Source organism: Megascapheus bottae, chromosome 5 (assembly GCF_031878675.1).
Source record: "Megascapheus bottae isolate mThoBot1 chromosome 5, mThoBot2.hap1, whole genome shotgun sequence".
Classification (NCBI taxonomy): domain Eukaryota; kingdom Metazoa; phylum Chordata; class Mammalia; order Rodentia; family Geomyidae; genus Megascapheus; species Megascapheus bottae.
This window is the reverse complement of record NC_143513.1, coordinates 81,352,453-81,375,401: the sequence shown is the minus strand read 5'-3', so window position 1 is coordinate 81,375,401 and position 22,949 is coordinate 81,352,453. Positions and strand designations below refer to the sequence as shown.

General features: G+C 50.3%; 1 protein-coding gene across 4 annotated transcripts; it reads left to right on the top strand.

Moving 5' to 3' along the window:
* Positions 1 to 3,103: 3,103 nt before the first annotated feature.
* Znf746 (zinc finger protein 746) lies at positions 3,104 to 22,460 on the top strand. Of its 4 annotated transcripts, none has more exons than XM_090333495.1 (7): positions 3,104 to 3,163; positions 5,805 to 6,104; positions 6,228 to 6,309; positions 7,319 to 7,432; positions 17,097 to 17,288; positions 17,695 to 17,820; positions 19,932 to 22,460. In XM_090333495.1, the coding sequence occupies exons 1-7, from the start codon at positions 3,140 to 3,142 to the stop codon at positions 21,002 to 21,004; spliced, it is 1,911 nt and encodes a 636-aa protein (XP_090189621.1). In that variant the 5' UTR covers positions 3,104 to 3,139; the 3' UTR covers positions 21,005 to 22,460. The 4 variants fall into 4 exon arrangements, with proteins under 4 accessions (XP_090189621.1, XP_090189618.1, XP_090189617.1 ...); XM_090333492.1 differs by having other exon boundaries at positions 19,929 to 22,460; XM_090333491.1 differs by having other exon boundaries at positions 6,183 to 6,309.
* Positions 22,461 to 22,949: the final 489 nt, after the last annotated feature.

Genomic DNA, 22,949 nt, shown 5'->3' with positions numbered 1-22,949 from the left:
GACTCTTATCTCCAATTACCCACCAGAAAACCAGAAGCGGCGCTGTGGCTAAAGGGGTAGGGCAGTAGCCTTGAGCTGAAGAGCTCAGGCCCAGAGTTCAAGTCCCCGGACTGACGGAAGAGAAAGAAAATAGGAGTAATAGGAAAATGAGGGGAAGCCTCTTAGCTATCGTCATTTTGTAATAAACTGCCAACGTGAATTCTTGGCTGGGAGGGCTGCTGCCCTGTGACATATGAGGTCTGATCCGCCGGCTTCCTAGATAAGGAGGAGGCAGAGAGTGCAGATTTCCTAGGTGTAGTTAGAGTTAGTGAGAAGTGTAGCCTAAAACCAGTAGCCTACTGTAGGCCAGGGGTCCCTCTGGGAAGTCCTTTTGGTGAGTCTTGGCTGCTGTGGCATCCAGATGGGTCATTGCCCACCTCACCCCAGGGGTGGGGGCATCCGTCCCCATGGGGTCCGCTCCAGAGTCATGAAGCTCTTTGCTTTCTCAGAACTGTTTCCTCACTTTCCCAGAATTGGGGGATAGGTTCCACTAAGGCTTTCTGGAAATGGGGCAGGTTCCATGGCCTTTTCAGCTTTTCCTAGAGTCCCCAGGAAGAAGAGGGATGTCACCTCCACCGGGCCACTGTCACTCCCTACCTGCCTGCACAGCTCTAAATCCCCCCTGAGGAGGCCAGAGTCAGACATATTTCCAGACCTACCTCAAACTCCCCACCTTAAGTGAGACAAAGAAACCCCTGAAAAACCAACTGACCTAACCAAGAACTGTTACCCTTGGTTGGAATGTTCCAGATGTTCCTCAGTTCTTGGCTACAAAAGATTAGGATGGTGCATCAAAACAATCAGGAAGCGTAGGTGACCACTTAGGAGTGATTTATTAGGAAAGTAGAATTATATGTGAGGGGAGAGAGGTAGGAAGTTGGGTAAGGATGCTCTGTCGGGAAGCTGTGAAGGACCTGGGCCTTATCCAATAGGTGGTGTGAAACCACCCTCTCTCCGTGGCCTTCCAACAGAAGTTTGGGCACTCTACAGAGGCTGCCATCCAGTTTGATTCTCTTTGCCCTTCGCTTTTGCTCTTTGTTCTTTCTTGTTCAGTTTTACCTGGGGCCAGTAAAATTTGAGGATCATGGTTCAAAACTGGCCTGAGCAGAGAAGCCCATGAGACCTCCATTTCCAATTAACCTTCAAGAAGCCAGAAGTGGAGCGTGCCTCAAATGGTAGTGCCAATCTTGAGCAGAAGATGAAAGGGACCTGGGTTCAATCCCCAGTAGTTCCTCCAAAAAGAATTTTTAATAGAACAATATACAAAAATCTCATGCAATAAAAGTATGGAAAAAGATCAACCATGGGCTAAGAGTTCAGCCTAGGGATAGAGTGTTTGCCTAGCATGCATGAAGCTCCAGATTCGATTCCTCAGTTCCACATACACAGAAAATACCAGAAGTGGGCCTATGGCTCAAGTGGCAGAGTGCTAGCCTTGACAGAGCTCAAAGACAGTGCCCAGGCTGAGTTCAAGCCCCAAAGTTGAAAAAAAAAACATCATGAAAGAGTAATAAATTCTGGGCCAGGAGTTTGGCCTAGTGGAAGAGTGCTTGCCTAGCATGCATGAAGATCTGAGTTGGATTCCTCAGTTTCACATACATAGAAAAAGCCAGAAATGGTGCTGTGGCTCAAGTGGTAGAGCTCTAGCCTTGAGGAATGCCCAAGGACAGTGCTCAGGCACTGAGTTCAGTCCCCACGACTGGCAAAAATAGTAATAATAATAGTAATAATAATAAATTCTGTACTTAGTTTTTTGTGATGGTGGTGATTTTTTTGTTTGCATTTTGTGTAAAATTCCTAAATCCAATAACAGCAACAATATGTGTATATATATATATATGTATATACACATACACACGTACATTATACATACATGCTAAAGGGAAAGTCAGAGACAGAGAGCAGGCCTCCCCAATGAATAGGAGTGACAGCTTCCTCAGAGATAAGGCAGAAACAATTCTATCTTTATAGAATTGACAATTCTGTGCGTCTGGGATGCAGCGGCGGGATGGTGCTGACAGGATGGCCATCAGGTGGACAGTAAGCGAGCCCAGCCCCTCAGCGAGGCCTGGGAGCCAAGGAGATTCTGAACAACCGGCTCCTTTTGCCTTGTCATCTTTTTTTTTTTTTTTTTTTTTTACATTTTTCTCTCCCTGCCTAGGAATATTCTTCTCGTTCTTACAAAATAAAAACACGAGTTACAAAAAGTTATCAGGTGCACAAAAGGCAGCGCCCTCAGACTGCGTGGAAGGCGCGTGTTTTCCAGCAGCACGGTATGGCAGGCGTTGCGCAGAAAATGTTCGCACAGGCCCACACAGCCCCATTTCAGAGGTGGTTTTCGCCCGCGGCCCCCGTTCGATCACCTGCACACACGGCGGAGGCGGGGGAAACGCCAGAACGAACGCGATGCCCCGCGGCTCGCCGTCCACTGGTGGAGACATCTTGGAAATGTTTTGCTTATGGAGATTCACCTATTCTCTTTTCTCTTGTGGGAAGCGTTTGTTCCATTCCAGCACAAACACGGACGTGCCCAGGGCAGGGGGCACCGCGTGGAGCGCACCCCCGGCGCCAGCTCGCCGGCCGGGCGGGAGCCGGGGCAGGAGATTCGGTACCCGGGTCCCGTGGACGTGCGGCTCCGGGTCCCGGGCTCGGGTCCCCCGGGGAGGGGGCGGGCTCGGAGGGCGGGGCCCTGGGGCGGGGCCGCGGGACGGGGCGGGGCCTCCGCCGCGGGGCGGGGCCGCGGCGGGCGGGCGCCGCGCTGCGGTTCGCCGCTCGGGCTGCAGGTGGAGCTGTGCGGCCGCGCTGCCTCCAGGAAGCCTCACGGGCCTTCGTCGGTCGGGCCGCGGCGCCGGCTCCCAGGATGCAGTGTGGACCGGCCGGGCGCTGACGGCAGCGGTGCGTCTGCGGGCGGAGCGGCGGTGGCAGGCCGTCCACCGAGCAACGCGACTGGGGAACGCAGGGTCGGGCTGGGACGCCCGCGGAGAGGACCGGGCGGCGGGGCCTGCGCGGGGCCGCGCGGCGGCGGCGGCGGCGGCGGCGGCAGCGGCGGCAGCGGCGGCGGCAGCGACTTCCTCCGCGCCGGGCCGGACAGCGCAGGGCCATGGCCGAGGCGGCCGCGGCTCCGGTAAGGGCGGCCCGCGCGCTCGGACGCGCGGCCTGGGGCCCCGGGCGGCCCGGGCCCGGCACACGGCGACGCAGGCCCCAGGGAGGAGTTCCGGGGGCCGGGCCGGGCCGCTGAGCCTGGAGCGCCGGCGAGTGGGGCACGGGGTCCGCCGGGGCCTACGGCGCCCGCCGACCAGACCCAGCACCCCGGGCCGGGCGAAGCCGAGCAGGGGGGGAACGGCCGTCCGGGCGCGGCCTCGGAGCTCGCCCCGAGCCCGGTCCCGCAGCCCCGCCGCGGTCGCCGTCCCCCGCTCGCGTCCGCGCCCCCCGCCCGGGCTCCTTTCTCTGGCGGGCGATCGGTCCGTGCCTCCCCCCCCAGCTCCCCCCAGCGGCCTGGTGGCACCTGGGAGGCGCGCGGCGTCGGTTCCGCAGACCCCGGGCGCCCCACGACGCGCCCGCCTCGCCCGCCGCCGCCGCAGCCGGGAGGGATGCACGCGTTTGTCGAGCAGGCGCCGGACTCGGCCCGCTTCGGGCGTTGTTTTGTGCTCCCTGAAAACCCTCTGGGGTCGGTCCGGCGACTGTCTGCCGTTCAGAGGAAAGCCAGACCCCGAGAAGTTGACTCGTCCACGATGACACAGCTGGGCAGTGCGGGAAGGCAGGGGCTCCCAGTTCCAGGACCCGACGGGAGGCTGCCGGTTAGACCGGTAACAGTCAGCAGCAGAGAAAGAAAGCGGACCTCCTCATCCTGGGGAAACACACGGGGGACCGCAGCCAGGGCTGTGCAGCGGACCTGCCGGCCCTACCCGCCCCCGCTCCAGGCATTCTGTGCTGCTGGGACTAAGCTAGGCTTTTGCTCCAGCCTAGGGTTTCGTCAGGTGGAGCTCGACCTTGTGGATCGTTCCACGAAGGCCAGAGGGCTTGGAGCAAAGGCGTAAGGAGACCAGCTAGTGCCAGAATAAACAGGAGTCCATGGGCCTGGAGGAGATGGCTTTGTCAGAGTATCTGGTATACTATATACCCTCGGAACCCCAGAGCTTCAGCTTCCTGACACAAGGATAGGGTAGCCAGCCGGCCACTCTGCCTTAAGGTGCAGGACTGCAACACAGTACAGCCCCACCCGTCCCTAGACACGGTGAAGGCCTCCGGTAGGGCTCACAGTCCATGAAAGGGAAAGATTGCAGACATCCATTTGAAGCACAGGTAGGATTTCAGGGGGTAGAGAAAAGGGGCAAAATGCCAGAAGGAGGCTGGTGTAGATTGGAGCCTGGGATGATTCCAGTCAGAGAAGTGAGGGGGACTGAGAATTGATTCTCAACCCCAGCGCCCTTGTTTGCCTGTCCAGGACCTTGCAGACTAGAACACCCGAAGAGAACAAGAACTCTGGTCCACACCAGTCTTTCCCTTCCAGCAGCTCTGTGCCCATACTCTGAGGCCCAGCAGGAATTCTGTCTTGGTCAGGCCAGCATCCAGTCAAGACAGCCTGACAACCTCTTGTGTACAATCCAGACAGATTTTTTCTGCTCTTCTTTTGTCCTCATTTTTCTGACATGACTCCATGTTATGCTTCTCAGTGACTCTAATAAATCCACGTGCTGGTTCGTCCAAGTCACTGATTTGCAAGTAGTTGCCAGCCTTCTGCTCAGGAATGCATTTCTAGAATAAGGAAGGTCCATCTTCAGGCATGCTATACAGCAGCACCTGAGGGTGCAGTCAATGGTTCAGCCTCCCACCCAAAACGTGCTGGTTCTTCATCATCCCAGCCGGTAGTTGCTAAAGCCTCTGGCAATTTCCTGCGACAAGTTTGGGTTATTGCTGCATGTATAAAAGTATGACCTTGTATACAAATCTGCTCTGGTCAAGCTATAGGTTGTGTTACTGGGCCTTGCCCATTGATGTGTAAGACCATCATTTTTACCTGGGTAGCAGCAGAAACTGGGAGAGAAAAAGGCAAGATTCCAAGGGGTTTGAGTAGTGTCAAAAAAAAAAAAAATTCAGCTCTTTAATTGACTAAGGTTCTCAGCAGTGGTAAATTTAGCTTGTTGGGAAGGGTCAGTTAGGTAATGACAAAGTCAGATTCGTCCTGGAATAAAGAAACTTGGCCTTTAGGCTTTTCTGTTTATCAAGGGATAGGAGATGCTTTTCTTAAAAAAGCAGTTGGGCAACACTCTTGTTTGTGCCTCTTGATGAAGCAGCTGGTTTTTGCTGGGTCATCATCAGAAACGGTTCCTGTGTGATCATGACAAGCGTGCAGGCCAGACACTAGTAAATATGCAGTTTAACATGCCTCCACTGAAACGCCCAGCAGTGCTAAGTCACTGTTTATTTTGCAAAATCTCACTTGAGTGCCTGCAATATGTTAAGCCCTGTGCTGGGGTGCTCCTAGGATGGGGGCATACAGGAAATGACCAGCAGGGTGGGTATGGCCAAGATAGGAGTCTACAGTGCGCTGGAAATCCTGGAGGCAAGGTGCCTGCCAGACACACGCCAGACCACGACATACACAGAGGTGTCCACCTGGAGACCTGGTGCGTAATTCAGGGTATTGCCACTTCTCACCGACACATGCCCCCCACTCACTGCCTAGCACCCCCAAGCCTAGAGGAGATAGGCCCACAGATCAAGCAAATGCCACGAATGATGCTGATTTCTCTTCTTTCTGAAAGATTTCCCCGTGGACTATGGCAGCTACAATTCAAGCCATGGAGAGGAAGATTGAATCACAGGCTGCTCGATTGCTTTCCCTAGAAGGCCGAACCGGGATGGCAGAGAAGAAGCTGGCCGACTGCGAGAAGACCGCCGTGGAGTTTGGAAACCAGCTGGAGGGCAAGTGGGCCGTGCTGGGGACCCTGCTGCAGGAGTACGGGCTGCTGCAGCGGCGCCTGGAGAACGTGGAGAACCTGCTGAGAAACAGGAACTTCTGGATCCTGCGGCTGCCCCCGGGCACCAAGGGCGAGGCCCCCAAGGTAGCCTCTAGATGCCCTGGAGTGGGGAACCCAAGCGCCTGTAAGCGTGTGGGTGAGCGTGGTGACCCTGGGGTCCAGGTGCCCCTGACCTTTGATGATGTGGCTGTGTATTTTTCTGAACAGGAGTGGGCCAAGCTGGAGGACTGGCAGAAGGAGCTCTACAAGCACATGATGCGGGGCAACTATGAGACGCTGGTGTCCCTGGGTAAGGCCTGACGGGTACTCATCTGTTTGTTCAGTGGGCTTTTACAAAACTTTAGACTTCTCTCCATGCTGGCTGTTTTCTCGGTGAAGTGGAAATGCCCTGATAACACTGAGCAAGGAGAATCTCTCCTAAAGGTAGTGCAGGACACTCAGTACTCACTCTCTTCTGTTTGCTGGAGTAGCAGACCTCTCTTGCTGAGACTCTTGGGTGGAGTTGTCACCCCACACTGGAAAGGACTTCTGTCTAGTCATAACGGCTCACAGGGCTTGGGAAGAACATTGCCTCTTATAGCACACATTTCTTCCATGTCCCAGAGCCATCTTGCCCCAGCCCCTGAGGGAGCTACCCAAGAAGGGCCTGGATTCTTGCCCTTATTTTACTCTCATGACGGCCTCTGTGTGACCCCCAGAGCAAAGGACAATCAGATATGTTAGATGGGATGGAAATGGTTGCAGATATAATGTTATGGTCCAGGTTGCAGATAGGTATCCCAACTTTATCCAGAAGCTCTGTAGCCAGCATCACTGATACTTTAGACTGGGTAACTGTTTCTTAGGAGCTGTTGTGTACAGCCAGATGTTCAGCAGCAACCCTCTCTGTCCACCAATGCCTTCTTACCCCCCAAATGTACACAAGATCATCTCTAGATGGCAGCAAAAATCACGTACTCGAGAACCACTGCTCTATCCCAGTGGCTCACGCCTCTAATCCTAGCTACTTTGGAGGCTGAAATCTGAGGATTGTAGTTTGAAGCCAGCCTGAGCAAGATAGTCCTTGAGACTCTTTATCTCTCATTAACTAGCAAAAGCTGAAGTGGAGCTGTGGCCCAAGTGGTAGAATGCTAACCTTGAGCAAAAAATCTGACAGTTCAGCATGCAAGCCCAGAGTTCAAGCCCCAATTCCAGCACCAAAAATAGACATTTCACTTCTAGACTGTTCTTACTTTTCCAGCCACCTGTTCTCTCTCTGACATGAACATAGCACAGGTTAACTTCCTGTCTTTCCTTAGACTATGCCATCTCCAAGCCTGAGGTCCTCTCCCAGATTGAACAAGGCAAGGAGCCCTGCAGCTGGCGTCGTGCTGGCCCTAAGGTTCCAGAAGTTCCTGTGGACCCAAGTCCAGGTGAAGGGTTGGGAGATGCCCAGGGAATACCAGCAAATGGGATGGAAGCAACAGCAAAGGGCGGAATGATGTTTCTTTTATTTCCAAGTTTCCTGAAAAAAACTTGGCCTTGGTGTTTGAAATCTTTCTTTCATAGTTGTTATAACTTCTATCCTACTCAACTTACACTCTCCCAACTAGTGCTTGCCATCCAGGCAGCCATAGCAGATTTGAACTGGGGCACAGAATTAGAAGATGAGAGAAGAGGACATTGAGCGGGAATGTACTAGTATGTTGGAGACAGATTCATTCAGAGCTTTGCAAAGAGACATCACAGTTGTTCTTACATGCATTTGTAGTTGCTGGACATAAACCCATTGGGAATCTGTATGTGATTTGAGCCCTGTGTTCGTTTAAGGTGAATGTGGATCCTGGCTAACAGTATATCAGGTTTCCCTGGAGTTAGTTTGCACCTTTGCAAGTTAAGGAAGAAACAGGGGGACGTGAGAAAAGCCAGATTCCTAAAGAAATCTGTTGATTAATTTAGCCAGAAGGTTCATGTCTCTGTTTGACCTCTGTTTCCTATCTTGACTATCTCAAGATAGTCCACCTGCCCTGGTTTCTCTTTTTCTGACACTTTTTCAGAAGTGATCCTGTGGTTAATTCATATGTGTTTAAATGTGTTATCTGTGTTTGTTGCTTCATCTCAATTAGATATGCATTTTATCAAGGGCAGAAGCAAGCACAGGACTGACCATACTACCAGCTTGTCACTGATGGCCTCAGCAGTGTAGCTCAACAGGTGAACTTTGAGAGTCTTCCAGATGTCAAGGCCAACATGAAGGCTGGCGGGTGGAAAGGTGACTAGAGACAGTAGTGTCCTCCTGGAAGGGGCCTGAGAGAGGCAACCTACACTTCTGAACCTGCGTGGGAGGGTGACTGCTTTTATTGTGTTTGTAGCATATGTAGAACCTTCCCTGGCTCCCATGCCATTGTCACTGAGGGTAAATGGACACCCAAAGATAAGCACTTACTGATAAGACCCTGTCCAGTACCTGCTGTCTGCTTGACCACATTGGCAGCAATTCCTTGTATCCTTGCTCACTGTCCCCAGTCCCCAACCCTCACAATCTCCTCTTGCCCCTCAGCTCTATTTGGCTTCATCCATACCAGGATCACACCTCATCTTCTCTTTCTCTCTCCCTTTAATAGCACAGCACAGTTGCCAGCAAGACCTCTGGGCCTAGTACTCCTGGTGCTCCCGCAAGCACTGCTTGTCTGCTGTGTTCTTGTCCTCGTCCTTTTCTGGGTAGCACCTCTGCCAGCCTCCCTCCCTCCTCTCCCTGCTTTAGTAGCCCAGGATTCTGTGGGCCTCTGGGTAGTTCCTTCCCCTCCTTGTTACTCCTCCTGCCCTTATTCTTGGCTGAGGCAGTGTCCACGTTGGGGTGGTGCTCGCAGGACTTGATGAAAGCCTCCCTTCCGGACCTGACACTGCCCTCTCGTCACCCATCCTTCCAGTTTTCTCTCTACTCATTCTCATTTCCCCTTGGCCCTCTTCTATGGTCATGCCACATAAGCTGGCCATCTGCCTGTACCTGTGCTCGCCTCTCCGTGTTCACACCTGTATCCACTCACCTTTCCACTCTGTGGCCTGAGGCCTGAGACCCTATACACTGCCCCACGCCAGCTCCCTAAGGGCAACAAACAATTCTGTGCTGGCCCCAAGAGACTTTGGGGTTCCTGAGACTGCCTCGTTCCTCTGCCTCCTTTATGGATGACCTCCGTAGGGGCGGGTGCTTGTCATCTCCCACCTGCCTTTACACACTCCCTACCAGCCTATCTTGTCTTGGGCATGATCACACGGAAGGCGTGTTTGAGAAGTTGGCCACCAGGGCTCGCTCACTTGCTTTTTGCTAAAAGTGAATATTATGGACGTGATAATTTGTAAAGAAATTCCTTTCCGTTCTGGAGTCTGGGAGGTCAAGGAAATACACAGGTGAGAACTTGGTTACTACTGAGGACTCTGCAAAGTCCTGAGGCACTAGAGGACGTCGGAGAGACACGGTCCTCGTTCAGGTCTCGTGAATTCCATTGGTGTCATCACGGGGACCAGCTCCTGCTCTCCCCTAATCCGGAATACCTTAGGAAGACCCCATCTCTAATACCAGTACCAGACATTGTTTTCAACACTAGAAAACTGGAGACACACCCTAATCATAGCGCTACGTCCTGGCATCCTGTCTTTGAGTATACAGGACATACAGGACACCTTCCTTTCCTGGGAGGCCTCTTTTCCCCCTCTCTCCTTCCCTTCTTTGCAGTTTCCTTATAGCCTTTGAACAATTTCTACAGTGGTGTGCTCTCCCTCTCCCGTCTCTGTCATTGTGGCCCTCCACCCAGATTTCCCCAGACTTCAAGCCTCCGTCTATTGAGGTTGAATTGGATTGGGTTATCACCAACTCTGCTCATACCCTCAGCCCCACCCCCTGCTGTGGACATAGTAGAGTAATTGCTTTACAGGTCACATTGTGACTGGTCTCTTCTGTCATTCTCTTCTCTTTGCTCCAGCACCCTTGCACTTGAGGCCTGCTTGCCTGTCCTCAGCTTCTGTAGAGCATTGCCATTCAGGCAGTGCTGGGAAGGGACTTTTTCAGCTATTCTGTTGACCCTGAAGCCCTCACAACCAGAATTTTGGTCTCTTTCCTGCTTTGATTTGTTCCAGATTGCATAGCATCACCTGTTACAGCTATTTCACATTTATAGGCCCATTGTAGGCCTGGTCCCCTCGAGCCCATTAGAGTATAAATTTCCTGTTTTGTTCATGTTACTAGTCTAGATGCCTAGAATATTACCTAGCACAGAGCAGGAACTGAATAAGTATGTGCTGAATTTCCTCCCTTGAAATGTGTGTGAAATAGTCTGATGCTCCTTAGATCCAGTGATTCTCCCAGAGCCGTTCTTCACTAGGACCCGGCTTGCCCTGAGCATGACTCCGTTTTCCTTCCATCCTCTTTTTACATCTGCTATGGACATGGGTAGTGATAAACCATCACTTAACTCGAAAAGATTAAGATTTCATGCAGTATTCTGAATTTCTGATTTACCTATGTTAATACACAGACCACGCTTCGTTTGAGCCCAGCACTGGTAGCTCACACCTGTAATCCTAGCTACTCAGAAGACTGAGATCTGAAGATTGAGGTTCAGATCCACGAGACTCTTTACCCCCAACTGAACAGAAAAAAGCTAGAAGTGGAGGTGTGGCTCAAGTGGTAGAGCAATAGTTTGAATGAAAAAGCCAGGCAGGAGCACAAGATCTTGAGTTCAAGCCCAGTACTGGCACGCACACATACACACACACAACACACACACACAACACACACACACACACACGTGGAATTTCCACCTGAAGGGATCTGATGGATCTTGGATAAGAACTGGACTGCCTGAAACCTCTCAGGGACTAGGGTTCTTATTCAGAAGAATGGGGTTACTAGGTAGTATAAAATCCAGGCTCTCCCCTTCTGGCACTCCCCAAGTCATTTTATAGTTCTGCTCCTGCTTTGAGGCCACCTAGGTTGACAGGGTGGATGAAGGAGTTACGTGCCTGTGCTTTACATCTTCTTTGCAGGTCCATCTTTATTCTTTGTATGAAGAGTTGGCTCCAGAAAGACATAGGGACATTATCTTAATCATTGGTCCTGGGGTATAGCCAACTGGGGATTTAGAATGGAGTCTACAATTCTGGGGCATTTTCTTCTTCTAAGAAGGTACCTTCCACAGGATACCTGTTTTCTGATATCTTTGTCTATTTTTCAGAATTCATTGGATGTAGGTGAAATGGTATTTTGGTTTAATTTATATTCATGAAGTTGAACCCCCTTTTATAAAGTTTGTGATTTCTTCTCTTGTAAATTGTCTTTTTCTGCTTTTCTACGGGGTCATTTTTTACTTTATTGTTAATTTTAATCTTCTATGTTACAGGTTCTAGATACAAATCAATTGTTTGTATTATAAATATCTAGTCTGCCGGGCTTTTACAAAACTATGTACCCTTTTGTAGTAGTTTTTGTTAATTGTTGGTGCAATCAAACGTATCAGCCTTTTCCTTTATGAAGGGCATATTTTCTGTCATAGATACTTTGTCTACCTCACTTACAGTCAAAAGGATACTCTCCTAGTTTTTTTTGTTGTTGTTTTGCCAGTCCTGGGGCTTGAAATCAGGGCCTAGGCACTGTCCCTGAACTTCTTTCAAGGCCAGCACTCTTCCACTTGAACCACAGTGCTATTTCCTGCTTTTTCTGTTTATGTGGTACAGAGGAATCGAACCCAGGGCTAGACAAGACCCCTATCACTAAGCGACATTTATAGCCCCACTCTCCTAGATACTTTTTAGTTGGTCACTCATGGGGCTTGAACTCAGGGCCTAATTGCTACTCAAGGCTGGTGTTCTACCAACTTGAGCGACAGCTCCTCTTCCAGGTTTTGGTTGGTTAATAAAGAACCTCACAGACTTTCCTACCTGGGCTGGCATCAATCCTTAGATCTCAGTCACCTGAGTAGCTAGGATGATAGGATGAGAAACCAGTGCTCAGCCCTTTTTTCAGTATCTAAACTAAATTACAGGTAATAGTAAAGCATAGAACACCTAGAGTGATACCAACTCTGGATTCCCAGCACCCAACATAAGAATTGGATGACAGCCAAAACCTTCCAGAGTCCGTGTCAGAGCCCTGATGAGTAGAACCTCCAGACACCAATGGAATTCATTCATTGCCTTTTTAAAAATATATTTTATTCAGTGTATATTTACAAGTACCATTGTTTAGTTTTTGCCTGTTTGGGGACTTTTTATAATAATGTTGTACCACACATCCTCTTAAGCTTGCTTTTCTCATCTAACAACCTGGGCTTTAGATCATCTGTTATTGTAGATTAGCTGTAGTTCACTTATTTTCATCACTTTATAATTTTTTCCTCTTCTGTGACTCTTGACACCGTATGTACTCTACCACTGGTGGGTATTGGTTTGTTGTGTAAATGTGTGTGGGGGTCATAGGAAAGATGGGCACTTGGCTTTCCATGTGTCTCTGAATTAGGGGTTCAATGTTCCATGTGTATGTTGTGCAAGCTCTCTGTCCCTGAGCTGCCTCCCCCGCCAAGGGAATATTTCAGAGCACAGTGCTGTTTGTTTCTGTATTGTTAGATTTTTGTGTCTTCACCCATTGAGGAATTCCCTATCTCAAGGTCATTTTCTGTTTCCTGCTAAAAGTTTTCATGTTTCTCCTTTCATGTTCAAGTCATTAATCCTTTAGGAATAGATTTTATAGTGAGTTAAAGGGAAACCCTCATTTTTCTTCACATCCTTCACTTTACTCTTCTCCCTTGCCATTTCAGCAACTCTCCACTTGTTTCATCCAGTGAGGCTTGGGTGGGGCTACCTTCAGTCTTTAGGAAGACTCCACACATTGTCCTTAGCCCTCCATCCCTCAGTCCCTCCACTTAGTCTGCCTCAGTGGGCTTTATTGTTTTCTCCCCAAAACATCTTGCACTCTCCTAGGTTCCTTGTATGTGTTCATGTGTGTATGTGTGTGCACATGTGCATTCACTCCATGTGTCTATATCCCATGTTCTTACTCAGCTTTTTCACTCACAGCTGGTACTCTACCACTTGAGCTGATTGAGTTTTTTTGCTGATGAGTTGGAGAAAGAGTCTCAAGGACACCACATCTGGCTGGCTAGGTATCAGTACAGGAGCAACTGCAGAATTTTATAGACAACCATTTCTGCTGTGTTTTGTTTAGTTGGTATCTATTAAAATGATAAGCTTAGCCTAGTGGTAGAGTGCTTGCCTAGCATGCACAAAGACTCAGGTTCGATTCCTCAGTACCACATGTTCAGAAAAAGCTGGAAGTGGTGTTATAGCTCAAGTGGCAGGGCACTAGCCTTGAACACTGTCCAAGGACATTGCCCAGGCCCTGAGTTCAAGCCCCAGGACTGGCAAAAAAAAAAAGAAAGAAAAAAGCTGGAAGTGTTGCTGTGGCTCAAGTGTAGTAGAGCACTAGCCTTGAGAAAGCCCAAGGAGAGTGCTCATGCCCTGAGTTCAAGGCCCACGACTGGGGGAAAAAATTAAATAAAATGACAAACTTTTTCTCCCTTTAACTTGCTAATATGTTAGTCTCTAAAGTTGAGCCAGCCTTGCAATAGCCTTGGAATAGACCTAACTTAGTTTTATCATTTGTGTACATTGCCAGATTTATTATGCTTATTGTTATGATGATTATGCAGACTTGACTCTGTTCATGAATAAGACAAGACTTACAATTTTCCTTCCTCTATATTCCCTGGCTTTTTATTTGCTCCAAGAGTTTATGTAATGTTGGAATATTGTAGAAAGTATCAGAGAAGCATCCTAGCTTTTTATCCAACTGCAGCTCTAATTTATTTTAGTTTTAAGACTATTTGGGCTTTCTGTTGCTTTCTTTGGTCAGTTTTGGCAAGTTGTAGTTTTTCTAGGAATTTTTTCATTCCTTCAGAAATTTTAGATTATTTAGAAGAAACATAGGAGTCAGGAGTTTAGCCTACTGGTAGAGTGCTTGCCTAGCATGCACAATGACCTGGGTTTGATTCCTTGGTACCACATACATAAAAAAGCTGGAAGTGCTGTGGCTCAAGTGGTAGAGCAATAGCCTTGAGAAAGTTCAAGGACAGTGCTCAGACCTGTGTTCAAGCCCCAGAACTAGCAAAAAAAAAAAAAAAGAATAACATGTATATAGTATCTGTGTGTGTGTGTGTGTGTGTGTGTGTGCGCGCACGCACATATGCATACACACACGTTTCAGTCCATTGGTGCTGTGAGGCTTGGCCCCTTGCCTACTAAGTGGGCTGCTCAAGGGTTCTTGTCCCCTCAGCATGGAGCCAAGGCCAAGACAGGCAGTCTGCTATGGACAGGTTTTAGTTGTAGTTGATTGTAAGTGTAGACACTGGGAATGCTGCCCTACAGGTTTATGGGCAGTGGTGGCATGTCTCTAGCACACGACCTTATGTCTCCTCCTACTTGCCGACCTTAGACTTGCCACAACGCTTCTCTCCCAGGTGCACTTGTGTTACTATCCAGGCAGCAGGAGAGCAGACTTCGGGCTTTCCTATAGCTTCTGGCCTCTGTGGTTTCCTTACTTTATTTATACGTTATCCGTGCTTTTTGGGGGGGCTTTTTTTTTTCTTTTTTGGTCAGTGGTGAAGCTTGATGTCAGGGCCTGGGCTCTGTTCCTGAGCTTTTTTTACTCAGAGCTAACACTCTACCACTTTGAGCCACAACTCTGTGTCCGGTTTCCTGGTGAGTAATTGGAGATAAAGAGTTTCGTGGGCTTTCTTGCCTGAGCTGGCTTCAATCTACAATCCTTAGATCTCAGCCTCCTGAATAGCTAGGATTATAAGCATGAGCCACCATCACCCCACCTTAAATTATTCTTTATTTTTATATTCACTCAGCAATTTTAGGTGTCCCTGCTAGGAGCTTCTCTGTTCTGCATATCTATCCAGCCGTCTGTATGCCAGAAACTGAAGAATTGAATACTGCTTTTATATCTGTTAAGATTTTACATTGTCACTGGGCACAATGGCTCACACCTGTAATCTTAGCTTGTGAGGAGTCTGAGATCTGAGGATAGCGGTTCAAAGCCAGGTGGGCACTAAAGACTGTGAGACTCTTATCTCCAACTAATCTCTAGAAAACCAGAAGTGGGGCTGTGGCTCAAAGGGTAGGGCCATAGCCTTGAGCTGAAGAGCTCCAGGGACAGCTCCCAGGCCCAGAGTTCAAGCCCCATAACCAAAAAAGAAAGAAATATTTTACACTGTCTTTGCCATTAATCTGTTAACTTGATGATTTATATTATATTACTATATTTTCTGGGTTTGTCTTACCCTTGAGTTTCCAAGATAAACTTGTTGATAATGCTTTTTTTTTCCTTAAAAAAAAAAAAGTTTTCTTTTTTATGCCAGTTCCAGACCTAGAAGTCAGAGTCTGTCACTTGGCTTTCTGTCTTTCTGACAGCTGCTACTCTGCCACTGAAACCATACCTCCAGTTTAGCATTTTGCTGGTTGATTAGAAGTGGAGTCTCATAGGCTTTTCTGTCCAGACTGGCTTTGAGCCACAGTCCTCCAGGGCTAAGTTTCTCAAACAGCTAATATTCCAGCTAATATTGCCAGGTTTGATTTTTAAGTCTTTAGAACCTTTGGGTTATCTGTTCATAAATGAGATTATTTTATGTAATGTTTCTTATATCATACTCAAGATTGTGCAACCAAAATGATGTAATTGACAGCTAAAGATATAATAGTCGTCTCCTAAAACAAGTTAACAGCTGTTCTTGCCCAGGTTTTTGTTTTGTTTGGGCGGTACTGGGTTTGAATTGAGGGCATCCCACTGACCACTTGAGACCTGCCCCCGTCACTGGCTCCACTGATTATCCTCTTTGCTGAAAATCTTCTGCTTTCAGTCTGAATGTTACTCTTTTCTCTTTGGTATTTGTTAAGATTTTTCTCTTTATCTTTGCTATTTTTGCATTTCATATAAATATTCTCTGTTTGGTTTTATTTTCTGCTTTGGAATTAGGATGTTCCTTCAAAGTATGGACTCATATGCCTTCTGTTTTGGACATTTTTCAACCATTTTTTTTGCTGTGTCACCATTTATCTGTTTCTCTTCAATCTACTTCTGGAATTGCCACCAGCATCTGTCCTCCATCTCTCCTAACCCCTCTTCCATATTTCCTCTTAAGTGCTATATTCTGTATGATTTCCTGTTTTTTTCCTTAGATATGTATCATTCGATCTATTTTCTGTAATTCATGAGAGTAAGTCTGCTATGCCTATTGTGGTCGTTTGCCTCCTGCTCTGGCTTGTAAATTCTAAGTTCCCTGTGGATTTAGTTTAGTTGTAGCCTTTAAAGGAGATCTCTAGTGGCCAGCATTCTGGGGAGCAGGCTGTGCCTCTCTGGTTTGGGTCCTCTTGGGCTGCCATGGCCAGTTTCAGTCAGTTTTCCAGTGACTTTCTCACCTTAGGGAGTCTGTCCAGTGTGTGTGGAATGAATTCCATGTGGCCAGGGATTCCTGTTGCTGATGAGTCTCTTTCCTGTTCACAGACCTGGGCAAGTGGGCCATTTCATGATAGCTCCCATCTCACACAGAACAGAGGCTCGGGTTCTTGCTTTATCCATGGGCATGAGAGCCTAGTCCTAAGACCTGCATCCACTTCTCTGGGTCGTTTGCCTTCCATTCTGCCTCTTCACTGAATATGTTTTCTCTCTATTACATCTGGAATCTTTCTTTTGCACCTTAATACTTATGTGTAAGGTGGTATTATGAAGGTGGAAGTTGAAACATTGGTTTTATCTGGCATTTCAGGGTTTGAGGTGAAAGCAAGGCTCTCTGAGGCAGCTCAGACTCCCCCGTGGACGAGCTCTCGTCCTGGGAACGTGTTCATAGGAGCCCTCCCCTCCCCGTTTCACCCCTACCAGCCTAGCCAGGACCCCAGTGCCACGTGACCAGGGCTTTCTTGCTGTCTTCCTCCCCTTCCCACCTGGCTCTGTTGCTCTTGCACTTCTGTAAGGCCACGTGTCCATGTCCTTCACTGGCTGCATATCTAACTCAGGGCAGGGAGACTCACATGTTCTCCCTTTCCTAGGCTCTGGGCCCTCAGTTCCAGCCCCTGACCTCCTGATGCAGATCAAGCAGGAGGGGGAGCTGCAGCTGCAGGAGCAGCAGGCACTGGGCGTGGAGGCCTGGGCAGCCGGGCAGCCAGATATTGGGGAGGAGCCCTGGGGCCTCAGCCAGCTGGACTCCGGGGCAGGAGACATCTCCACGGATGCTACCTCTGGTGAGTGGGGGGGACGGGATGGGAAAGCAGACACTGGAATGAGTTGTGGGAACTAAAGGAGGATGTGTGGAGCTATGAGCTCTCAGAACACTGGCCTGGATAGCCCAGAAGTTTCCCATTGTAATGTAAGGGGCTCACCAGGATCTGTGATCTTTGCCTATTTCTTGTGTGTTTCCTTATCCAATAGTTCAGTAGCCCCCTCCCCAGCCATGCCCCTTCTCTTCTCCCCAGCCTCAGGCCTGGATATAACTAGCTGCCTCTCAGGCCTGTGTGACCAAGTCAGTGATGCCTGATCTTCAAGAGATGGAAGAAACACTGGCCTGAGAGAGGCCAGTCATCCTATAGTTTTCTTTTACTCTTTCTTTCTTCCCCTTAACCCACCAGTTCCTGTCTTCCTCCCTTCTAGGTGTCCATTCCAACTTTGCAACCACTATCCCGCCCACTTCCTGGCAGGCAGAGCTCCCTCCCCACCACCCTTCCTCAGCATGCTCGGACGGGGCACTGAAGCTCAACACAGCAGCCTCCACAGAAGGTATGGGAAGGGATGAGATGGCAGGGGTGGGGGCTGGCACCTGGCCCAGGAGCTTCATGTTTATTGGGAACTGATATTTCAGCCAGGGTTTGGGTATCTGTGACTTTATGATGTTTTGTATGTTGGGGGAGTCAGGGAGGCAGACTGCTGTTTTTTGTGCTGGCTATTTTTTGAGATACTGTCTTCTGGCCAGGGCATGTGCCAAGGCTGAGATCCACCTGCTTTATACTTCCCACTGTAGCTTAAGTAGCAGGCCAGCGACATCACACCCAGCTTCCAGATGAGGCGGGCCTTGTGATCTTTTCTGCCCAGGCTGGCCTTCAGAATAGCTAGAATTAAAGGTATGGTGCCTAGAGTGGCAACCTTTTTTTCTTTCTTTCTTTTAAATTATAGAGGTGATTTACAGAGAGACTACAATTATATATGTCAGGTAAAAAAATACATTGCTTTTTTTTTGCCAGTCCTGGGCCTGAGCACTGTTCTTGGACTTTCTCAAGGCTAGAGCTCTACCACTTGAGCCACAGCACCACTTCTGGCTTTTTTTTTTTTTCCTATGTATGGTACCAAGGAATTGAACCTGGGTCTTCATGCATGCCAGGCAGGCACTCTACCACTAGGCCAAACTTCTGGCCCAGCACATTGCTTTTTAGACAGTCTCACCCTTGCCCTTGTTCTCCCAGTTTTTCCATCTCATCTCTACTTACAAGGTATAGTTCATTTTCAGCATTGTGTCCAATGAGTGCCATTGCTGCATTTGCGTGGCCTTTGTCCCTCCATTTCTGTGCCTCCTGCAGCCTTTTTTTCTTCTTTTTTTATTGTAATGAATAGAAGGGTTACATTATAATCCTGCAGCCTTTCTTAATGATGTCCAGCGGCTTCAAAGAAAAAGCCAAAAGAACTGGCTGCCTGAGCACACACCTGTGCTCATCAGAAGTCTGTGACCTGAGGGTCACAGAGTGTGAAGCCAGCCTGGGCAGGAAAGTCTGTGAGATTCTCATCTCCACGTACGCACCAAAAAGTCAGAAGTGGAACTGTGGCTCAAATGGTAGAGTGCTTGAGGGGAGCCATGAGTGGAGGAAAGAGCTCAGGGACGGTGCTCAGTCTCTGAGTTCAAGCCCCAGGATCAGCAGAAAGAAAGGAGAGAGAGAGACAGAGAGACAGAGAAAGACAGAAAGAAACAGGAATAGCAAGACAGCTTGAGACAGTCTGGTCTTCACGTTATTCAGAAGAGACCTATTACTCTCAGACCCTCCCTTTTCGCATGGGGGTTAGGCAATAGATTCTGATGAGTTAATTCCTTGAAGGACAGGTGGACAGCTGGTCTTCCTCCCCTGACATGGACAACCCCGGCTCCACTGCATGTTTGCAAAAAAAAGCCAAACTGAAACTACTTCTTAGGTGTGGCACTACCAAAGACAGGTATCTGAAGGACAACTCCAGATTTATGTGTTTTTCTCCTCTTGTATTGAAAGCCTTAAGTAGTAATTTATCATCTTTTAGCACTCTCCTCCCTAAATGTGTTAAAAATCATAACTCCTGATCTAAAATCTTGGAGTATGAAATCAAAGTACATTAAACCAAAATCAGTTTGGATTTTATAAAAACCACGAATGTCTGCGCATTCATGAACACTTTCCTCTCAAGGTAGGTGGCTATACGTGCTGAACGCTGGCCCATGGTGGCTGCTGGGGTGTGAAGTGCTGCCAGGGTGCCGCTACCCAGTTCATCTCCACGCAGCCGAGGTGCTGGGCTGCCCCACAGGACTGGGACCTGTTGCCCACAGCTGGTGCACAGCAGAGCTGTGGCTCGGGTCCAGATTCTTCTGAACCCAAGCCTGTGCTCTGGCCATGGTCAGCTTTCCTTCCTGATTATCTTTAACAGACCTGAGAGTCAGAACTTTGGGGTTGCTTTGCTCCTGGTGAAGGCACTAAGAAGCCAGCTTCCTCCAGGCTTCAGGCAGCCTCCTTGCCATGAGGCCGCGCTTCTGAGACAGGCTGCCAGCCAGGGCGGCTGTCCAGCCGAGAGCTGCTGTGTGCACAGGAAGGCCGCAGGTCTTTCTCTCCTTCAGACATGACTGCCAGAATAATCTGTCTTTCTGTCTTTCTCAGCAGATGTAAAAATTGTGATCAAAACAGAAGTGCAGGAGGAGGAGGTGATAGCCACCCCAGTGCACCCCACAGACCTGGAGGCTCATGGAGCTCTGTTTGCACCAGGCCAAGCTGCAAGGTTTTTCCCTAGTCCCATCCAGGAAGGAGCCTGGGAGAGCCAGGGCAGCGCTTTCCCGGGCCAGGACCCAGTGCTGGGGCTGCGGGAGCCTTCCCGGCCCGAGAGGGACATGGGCGAGCTCAGCCCTGCGGTGGCCCAGGAGGAGGCCCCCGCTGCGGACTGGCTCTTTGGTGGGGTCCGGTGGGGCTGGAATTTCCGTTGTAAGCCTCCCATGGGCCTGAACCCCAGGACTGGGCCTGAGGGGCTCCCTTTCTCTTCTGACAACGGAGAGGCCATCTTGGACCCCAGCCAGGTTGCAAGACCCTTCAACGAGCCCTGTAAATACCCGGGCCGGACAAAAGGCTTTGGCCACAAGCCGGGGCAGAAGAAGCACCCGGCAGCGCCTCCGGGGGGCCGGCCCTTCACCTGCGCCACCTGCGGGAAGAGCTTCCAGCTGCAGGTGAGCCTGAGCGCGCACCAGCGCAGCTGCGGGCTGCCCGACGGGGCGGGCGCCGCCTCCGGCACCGCGGCCAGCGGCGGGCGGGACAGCAGTGCCCTGCGGTGCGGGGAGTGCGGCCGCTGCTTCACGCGCCCCGCGCACCTCATCCGCCACCGCATGCTGCACACGGGCGAGCGGCCCTTCCCCTGCACCGAGTGCGAGAAGCGCTTCACCGAGCGCTCCAAGCTCATTGACCACTACCGAACGCACACGGGCGTGCGGCCCTTCACCTGCACGGTGTGCGGCAAGAGCTTCATCCGCAAGGACCACCTCCGCAAGCACCAGCGCAACCACCCGGCCGTCGCCAAGGCGCCCCCGCACGGGCAGCCGCTCCCGCCGCTGCCGCCGCCGCTGCCCGCCGCCCCGCCCGACCCCTTCAAGAGCCCCGCCGCCAAAGGACCCCTGGCCTCCACGGACCTAGTGGCCGACTGGACTTGCGGCCTTGGTGTCCTAGGGCCCACTGATGCCGGGGACCTGTGAGACACCCCCCAGCCCACCCATGGCCCCGGTGGGCTGCAGATGTACAAAGCCCCGTGTACAGAAGGCAGGGCAGCGCTGAAGCTTAGAGCTCAAAGGGAAACTCGCAGAGAACCAGATCTCCACAAACTAACCACCGGAAAAGGGGAAGCAATTGGACAGGGGGCTCCCCACCTCTCGCTGGGGAGCTGAACACCGTAGAAGTTGAAGCAACTCACTTGCAAACTTGTTTTGTTTTTTCTTTTTAATTCTTGAAGAAAAAGCTGGAACCCGACAGGCCTTTTCAGATGTCATAGTTTTCAGAAGTGTGTGTCCGTGGTGCCTGGAGCATGGCAAGGTTGGTCTCGGAGCCCGGGTCGAGGGCTCTGGAGGCCTCCACACTGACTCCTCCTGTGAGGTCTTTGGACCACACGGTCCAGTTCTGCTCAGGCCAACAGTATGGGCCTGGGGCTTTGGGCAGTGAGGCAGCTGGATGAGAACTCCAGGCTCCACTCAGCAGGGAGGACCGCAAGGAACAGCCTAACGCCTGCAAAGTCCCCCAAACACTGGCCTGCCTTCTCCATGTTGCGGACCATCTGTGCTATCTGTCCAGCGAAACACAGCCATTCTCTATAGTGTGGCTCCTGGGCTTGGCCAAGGAGAGTCGGGTAGAGCTGCAGTGCAGGTCTGGAGGGTAAAGAAGTCAAGGCTGGGTATTGAAGCCCTGGCTATCTGGCCACCCAAAGCCAGAGACGAAGACGGTGAGCCATCCGCCCAGGCGGTGCCCTGTACCCGCAGTGCTTCCTTTTGCTGACCCTCGTGTGGTGTTTTCATTTTCACAAAGCTTCCAGGTTAGATCTCCTTCAACCATGCCCGTGGCCTTCGGAAGAGCAGCAAGACGGGTAGTTCTTTTTTGGAGATGAGAAAGTAAAGGGCTCTGAAGGGATGCTCAGCTCCACGTCACGTGCCAGGAGCTGGAATGAACTGCGCTCCTTGGAATCAGTGTGGTGAGAAAAGACTCCAGGCTTTATCCTTTCAGTGGTGTGCCCCCCACCAGTGAGCCAGAGCCCCAAGCCTCAGGGACTCCTGGCTTGGTAGCTCCCTGGGCATGCACTGCCCCCTGCCCTCTGAGGCACTCAGAAGGCAATCTGGGCCTGGCTAGCAGCCACCCCCAGAGTCTCCAAGGTGGAATTAGTGATGGGCCTAGGGTTCGGGCCCCACCCCCTGCCACACACATTTCCATTCCCATTTGCTGGAACAACGTCCTCTTGCCCAGTCCGCGCAGAGGGTGAGACCGTAGCATCCATTCATTCAGCTCTCTCCTGCATATGTTCGTTAGGAATAGACTAGTTAAGAAGATTGTTTCTATGTACTGTATATTTTGTACCTGTTTACACTTCTAATATTGATATAACTGATATTTTGAAAAACAAATGAGCAAAAAAAACATCCTGTTAAAATAAAACCTAACCAGCACCAAGGCAGTTTGGTGGATTGTATTCTTAGACCTGCGCCATGGTCTCTGGTGCTTCTGGCACAGCCTGCAGGGGCCCCCGGGGAGTTGATCTTCAGTCCATCCTGCCCTCCCATCCTGCCCTCCGTCACCTCGTTCCCAGAGAGGTGACCGTCCTTGAGCAAAAGATCCCAGCAAAGTGAGCCCAAGGAGGACAAATTAAAACACCAAATATCTTTTCATCCGAATATAAACATGATTTGAATAATTTAGCTCAACTTGAGATGACAGGCATGAAGCTAGGAAAGGCTGAGAGAAACTGCGGGTTATCAGAGAAACTGGACGTTGGCTGTTCCGTCCATACGTGGTGTTTCTTGGCCGGGCAGGAGGCCACACCTCTACTTCCCTTCATCCTGAAGTCATCTTGAGAGCTCAGGCCAGGCCAGCACCTATCCTTCCACCCAACAGAGTTAACCACCGGCAACGGGTTATCTCTCTTGTTCTAATTCATTTAGG